Source organism: Periplaneta americana, chromosome 8 (assembly GCF_040183065.1).
Source record: "Periplaneta americana isolate PAMFEO1 chromosome 8, P.americana_PAMFEO1_priV1, whole genome shotgun sequence".
NCBI classification, from domain to species: Eukaryota; Metazoa; Arthropoda; class Insecta; order Blattodea; family Blattidae; genus Periplaneta; species Periplaneta americana.
Genome location: NC_091124.1, coordinates 42062501 through 42070000, shown reverse-complemented (window position 1 = coordinate 42070000; position 7500 = coordinate 42062501). Strand labels below are relative to the sequence as shown.

Sequence of the window (7500 nt, the reverse complement as noted above, 5' to 3'; positions counted from 1 at the left end):
GGATGTGCCGGAATTTTGTCCCGCAGGAGTTCTTTCACATGCCAGTAAATCTACTGACATGAGCCTGTCGCATTTAAGCACACTTAAAGCAAAGTTATGTTGGAAGTTTTCTTCGACTCTCAGGGTCTCATGCACCATGAGTTCATTCCAGAAGGTCGTACTGTAACGAAAGAATTGTACGTAGAAACCCTCCGTCGCCTATGGGACGCAGTGAGAAGGAAACGTCCAGAAAAGTGGGTAGAAAACAACTGGTTCCTTATGCATGACAATGCACCTGCTCATCGCGCAATTATTGTAAAGAATTTTCTTGCACAACATAACTGCTTTGGATCACCCACCATACTCTCCTGATCTCTCACCACCTGATTACTTTCTGTTTCCCCGTCTGAAAAGTCATCTGAAAGGACGGAGATTCAATGCTGAAGAGGTTATCGCAAACGCGACGAGAGCACTAAGACGGGTTTCACAAAATGGCTTCCAGGCCTGCTTCCAGGAACTCTACACGCGTTGGCAAAAGTGTGTTGTTGCGGAAGGCAACTATTTTGAAGGGAATGCTGTAGAATAGTGTTTAAGGTACGTTGTTTCTATGATGCTAGCAAATTCCGGGAACTTTTTGAACCTAGTATGTAGAAGTGCACCAGATTGAAATGTAACTTTTTAATGAAGGTGTACTGTATTATTGGTAACAACAATTTTCGCCATTGTTTCTCATAAATAGAGCCCGGATGTTTAGGTATTTATAACAGTCAGGCAAAAAAGACAATAAAAACAAAGAAAAAGACGCAGTAATCATTGAAGAAGATATTATAAATTTTAAAAAGACATAATATATTTTAGCAATAAATTTAAATTATATCAATATAACTCATATTCTTACTTCCTACCTGACACATACTTTTTTTTTTCGTGATTAACTGTCTTTTCACAAACCTTACATAACAAAACTGTTCCGTCGGTTGAAAACACATGGGCACCAAATTCAGTAACGAAAGCATGAAGTTTACTTTGCAATGGTTTACTGAATTTAGGCATTCTAGCTAACCCATCTTATACCTTTTGTCACCCGACAATAACTGACTGTTCCTCACTCAAATCTCTTTCTCCTACAATAATAAACACGTGTAGTACAAAATTGTAACAGTAAGATTTGAAAATATGAAAGCAAACAATTGGAAATGCTACGTGACAACTTCTATGAGAACGAGCTTAATATTTAAAATTATAAAGCTGATTGTTGGTATCGTGAAGACATGACAATATCATATTAATAACTGTGGTTTGTCGATCATTATTCATATTACACCAATAGTATTAAAGGACGATTATTAGCAGATTAAGCACCGAAATAAATTACTTTTATTTACTATTGTTAGTAGAGTCAGTCATTGCTTCAAATATTTAAATTTCATACACATTACATTATAATTAATTAGAAAATTGCAAACAAACAAGAAATATTGCTTTAAAATGACAAAAAAGCTATTTATTAATATGAAACACCTTGAAAAGGCAAAATAGGCAAAATAAAAATTGGCCCTACCACTTTGATTTACTCCGAATCACATTTATATCTATGCAAATAATGGTTTACTCCCAACCAGTAAAACAGACATTTTGCCAAACATCCGGGCTCTACTTATAAATTAAAAATGGAAAAAGTCAGAGGCGTGTATTCCCTTTAGAGAATTTCTGCATAACATGGAAATTTTTACTCTATGACGAGATTCCCGTATTTTTAAAGGCAGTGGATGGTTTTAATATGTTGGAAAATCAGTTAATTTTTCATTATTTGTTTAAAATACACATCAACATATGAGAAATACAGTATATTACATCAAATTTTACATGCATTTAAGCCCTTATCAGCTGATGCGACGCAATTTTAACGCTCTCATGCACAGAGTTTTCAAGGAGAAAGTAAACCAGTATATTAAAAAAAAATTAAAATAATTTTTGATATATGAAAAATATATTACATCAAATTTAATGTGACCTTGTTAGCTATATAAATCTCTAATGAGCAGGATTTCTAAATGGCACTAGACTTTGACTGTAATTTCCAGTAAATTTATTTTCTTTATTCTCATACAAAAATTTATATATTTTCGGAAGTATTAATGCTACATGCGTGATACATGGAAGGGATATTTTTAGACCTTTAGAAAACCTCTCTGACAGAAATTTTGTTCTTTATTGCATTTCAAAAATATCCTTCAATATTCTGGAAAACTGGCTTTCACGTATAGCTCCCTGTGAAGGGAAAAATTGTTCCAGAGCCGTGTATCGAATCCAGAACCTTTGGGTGAGAGTGCCAACTCTGTACTGACTGAGCTACCCGACAGCGGCTCAATTTTTCCTTTATATCCACATACCTCAAGTGGGCTGACAAGACGCCAAAGACCCAACACTGAGTGCACACAAACGTGTGTGACTTGAAATTATTAATCCTTCCAATTTTTTGTAAAAGTACCTCTAAAATTTTTTCTTAAAATGCAATTATTTACTTTAAATTTTTAAAGCCAATATCAAAGTTAAGCGACAGACGTTTTAAAGAACGTGTTTTTAGGAGTAAAATGTCAAAGAGATTTTGAATTTATCTTCAAAGACTTAAATATATCAATTTTAGTCAATTACTGTATCCTGATATTTTTTTTCCAATATTTAAGAAAAAACTAATCTCGAATTAGTTGTTGCAGCAATTATATTTCTATAGTATAGGCTACACAAAATGAAACTAAAAATATGCTTCAATTAGGAAAAATATTTGAAATTACACCAACCTCTTCCCTTTAATTGCTTGTCTATAATACCCGTATTCCCAGTGAAAACAATGAGGAGTTATTAATTAACACTCTGTAAGTAAGATCTCTCTGTGTGTGGTAACCATACTTCGGTTTCTAAGTTGTTTAACCTTCAAAAGAAAGCAGTGAGGATTTATATATTTACCCAAGTACAAATATAGAACTACAAGCAATAGTTTTATTTCCATATCATATAAACTTCTATAACTCTTTACCTATGAATATAAGAAATAAGACATATTTTACTTTCAGAAGGTTAGTAAGAAAGGCACTGATGGCAAATCCACTATACAGTGTCAATGAATTTAGAAATATTAAGTTTTAGATACTATTGTTTTCATTTCGGAATATTTATTATATGACTTTCTCGTGTTAAATTCTATCGCACCTGGTTTACATGTTTCGACCTGTTATTGGTCTTCTTCAGAACTGGTCGTTGCTGCTCTTGGCGCCTCTTGTTTTTTTTTTCCCGTGGGGGTATGTTTGTGTAGTGTAATGTGGAGTCAAAAAGTGTTTGGGTGTGTGTGTGTGTGTGTGTGTGTGTGTGTGTGTGTGTGTTTTCTGAAATTGAGTTGTGTGTTGAGAATTTCATTAGGGTGTGTTTTTGTGTGTCTGTATATTTCATACTGTTCTAGTGTGTTTAGTTTCTGGTTTTTTGCTTGGATGTGTAGAATTTCCATCTTTGTGTTTATGTCTCTGTAGATTTGGTTAGCATTTGTCATGTGTTCTGCATATGTGGAAGTGTTTTGTAATTTTGTTATGGCTGTGATGTGTTCTTTGCAACGTGTTTGAAATGATCTGCTTGTCTGTCCTATGTAGAAGTTGTTGCAGATGTTACATTTGAGTTTGTATACGCCTGTGTGGTTGTATTTGTTTGTTTGTGTTGAGATGTTCTTGTAGAGTATTATTTGTTCTGTATGCGATGTTGTAATTTAGCTTTTTTAATGAGGTTCCAATCTTGTGTGTGTTTTTGTTTTCGTATGTTAGTGTGATGTATTTTTTGTGTTCTTGTGTTTGTGTTGTATGCCTCTGTTTTTTGTGGTTTTGTTGTGCCTTACGTATTATGTTATCTATTACGCTGGGGTTGTATCCGTTTTCTTGTGCTATGTATTTGATTGTGTTTAGTTCTTCGTTGTAATCCTGTTGGTTAATTGGTATGTTGAGTAGTCTGTGTACCATTGTTCGGAATGCAGCTTGTTTGTGTTGTGTTGGGTGGTTGGATGTGTTGTGTATGTGGTTGTTGTTGTGGGTTTTCTGTATACTTTGAATGTGTGTTTGTTGTTGACTTTTGTTATTGTGATGTCTAAAAAATTTATGAATTTGTTGTTTTCAATTTCTAATGTGTAGTGTAGCTTGGGGTGTATTTTGTTTTTGTGTTGATGCAGGTTTTGGATCTGTCTTTTGTTTCCTTTGTATAGTATTACTATGTCATCTACATATCTGTGCCAATATATGATGTTGTCTGCGTGTTTGTTGTTGTCTTTGTTTAGTAGGTATATCTGTTCTAGGTGGTGTAAGAATATTTCTGCTAGTATGCTGGAAATGGGTGATCCCATGGTTAGGTCTTTGGTTTGAGCGTAATATTGTTTTCATTTCATGTAAACGACACCTTAATCATTTAATGGAAACACATGATATACACTATCATGGTTTTAAACTCTTTTAATTTTTAGATTAAATTTTATCACTAAAAGAAAAAAATATAAATTCTGATTTTTATTTGTACATTTTAATCTGATCTTATACCATTCTCTTAACACTTTTAATCTGTTTTGTAATTGTATATTGATTTTGATTTTATTTCAGTATCTATCCGTATTATTGTAGGCCATAATATTGTATATTTGTATTTTGACGTTGTTTATGGGATGTATAATTGCTGAATGACATTAAATTATCTACCTACCTACCTATGATGGAAGATTACACTCCACCAAGAGTGACTAATGAACCTTTTGCTTTGCTCCAGGTCACGGCTTAGCACTCCACCCTACAACACAACTCTTTGTACGCGTAAGGGATGGGTACAGCCAGACACTGCAAACTTACGTGGAGTTGGATGAAAACAATCTCTCGTTCTTCGGACAAGGGAATGGAAACATAGGCGACTTTGATCAGGTGGACCGTTTCCAGTCCGGATTCTTTTTAGTAAAGGGATTCGACGCCTGGAATATGAGGCGCTGCAATTGGTCTGTGATCGTGCAAGGCGAGTTGTCTATTTTCATATCTTAATGGGTCTGCAATTCCATTACAATGAACACGTGTCTGTTGAATGTAATATGTTTGATTTCAGTTGTGCCTGAATATGTCTCCATGGACACCGCAAACCTGACTTCAACTATGAAGACGCACATAAAATAACGTCATCTGCAAGTGTTATGAGCGTAACATCATCGCTTAGAACGTCGATAGGATAATCCTACAGGAATATGATTAATGCATAGCGAGTACCCATCACAAGTTAAATCAGTAAAATATTTAGACTAAAACACAGAAAACCACAGCGTGTGTTCATCTCAAATCTTCCCAACTTGAATAATTTTAGATGTGCAGGGGACATGACTGAGAAAAAACATGTCGATTTAGTTTTCGAGATGGAAGTTCAAAATCACCGTTGATTGAATTTTCTGTTCCACTCCTTCAATACCACCCAAACTCAATTTCGAATTTCAAATTGCACTCCTATTTTCAGATATATAATTTAAAGGTGATGATAAACCCTAATAATAATAATAAAAATAGTAAGTTATAAAATAAAAATAATAATAATAACAATAATAAAGCTAATATGGGCAACTACTAAATGTATATAGGCCATGAGGTCCTCAATTACAATCTGTAAGTTAATAATTGTTTGTTATTGCTAACACAGCCAGATTTAAGTTAAATTCAAGATGGTCATTATGAGAAAAAGGTATTCAATCCATTATTGTACCCAATTTAATTAACGGCCTTCAGTGAAGGGTTATTAATGAAACCCTAATTCAAATTTCTAGCTTACCATTTAACAATTTATTTGTTTTAAATTCATTTTATATTATTTAGATAAATTAATATCATTAATAGTAACTAATTTATTTCTATTGTATCAGCGTACGTACCACCTATCACCCTATACTCCTCCGAAATCGAATCCTAATTTTCCGCACCTTGGGGTCCGTAGCGTAGATCATAGGACTGATAGGTAGATTAACCCAAGACCCTTAGGTCCTTCCATCATCCCCTATATATCCGGCCATGGGGCACGACACCGGATCTAAATTAAAGAAGTACCTATTTCGGTTTTTAATATGATACATACTTACATAAATTTAACTTTTATATTTACAGATTACGAAGCAGGAAGAGAACAAAATGAGAAAGATATATAATTTAAAAGAAATTACATTTTCAACACTTTTTATATGTATCAATTCATGCTAAAATTGAAAGAAATAAAAAGATTCCAATAACATTGTATACTGCTATCGCACTTTGTACCTATTATGATTAATCATTTCTGATTTACAACTGAATAACCGCCCATAACAATGTTGTAACCAGCAAATACAAAATTCTTTTTAAAAAACGAGGAAAAACACATTGTACTGTACATGCTTTTAATTTTTTTAGAGCTAGGTTGACAATCAGATATGTACATATGCTGATTTTAATAGGAGTACAAGCATTACACATAGCGCATCATTAACAACCATTATTTACGAAAAAATCAACTAATGAGAAATGAGGGCTACAACCTTGTTTTGGCCGGCTATTCAATTATAAATCATTTTATAAATATCTCTAGTGGCCAGCTGTAGAAGACGGCTTTATAGCAAGGAGAAAAGTAGGTATTGTTTTGTCCTCAGATCCTAGGTGAACCTCTTTGTGAATGGGAAAATACATTTCAGGTATGATTTTGACAAAAAAGAAACGTTCATGTTCGAGGTAGACTACATAATAGAAAAATTTTGAGATTTTGACATCAAGTTTATTCTAACATCACTCGTGATACAAATGAACCAAAAATATTGGTATTTTAACCAAAAACGCTATGATTGTACACAAATAAAATAAATTACTTAAAACTCATTATGGCAAACTACAAACCAAAAATTGGACTTAAATAAAAAAACTAAAGATTATATACAATAAAAAAAAAGTAAAACCCGAATGGAAACAGGAGCGTAAAAAGGTATGTATCTTCTTTTCAAGGACTCGTTTTCTCGTGCTTTTTAAATGATTCGCCTTCCATTTTCCCAGTTTATTCATTAATTCATTCCATACAGTCCCGCAAATATTATGTATATAAATAAAACGCATTGCAGTGTTACAGAAAGTACATATTGTATTTTATTACCTCACTAGCCGTACCCGTGCGCTCCGCTGCACCCGTTAGAAATAAATATAAAGTAATTACATAATTAAAATAGGACATTTGATCCAGGGAATATTCGTGTTTGATAGAAGGATAAATCGTTTAATATGTTACTTAATTTAAATTATATTTAAATAATTAAAATTGAATCATTTTGGTCCAAAGAGCACTCATTTGGTGCAATGACAATTCCTTTAACATGTTTCTTAATTTTTATTACATGCATCCATAGTTCAATGAACATTGACATCATTTACATTTAATGTGTATACTTTATTTTACTTGTTATATGTTTCCATTGAATTATGGTAATAACTTAATTTTAACTCTTGTTTTCTACGT

The 7500-nt window shown here is 33.0% G+C and overlaps 1 protein-coding gene across 2 annotated transcripts in view; it reads left to right on the top strand.

Moving 5' to 3' along the window:
* Positions 1 to 6260, top strand: part of LOC138704673 (uncharacterized) — a 7241-nt gene extending 981 nt beyond the window's left edge. For both annotated transcript variants that reach the window (XR_011333391.1, XM_069832798.1), the window contains exons 2-3: positions 4771 to 5007; positions 5095 to 6260. Coding sequence is in view for 1 of the 2 variants with exons in the window: in XM_069832798.1 (XP_069688899.1) it covers positions 4771 to 5007; positions 5095 to 5162 (305 nt within the window). In the remaining variant the exon portion in view is untranslated. The remainder of the gene's footprint in view (positions 1 to 4770; positions 5008 to 5094) is intronic.
* Positions 6261 to 7500: the final 1240 nt, after the last annotated feature.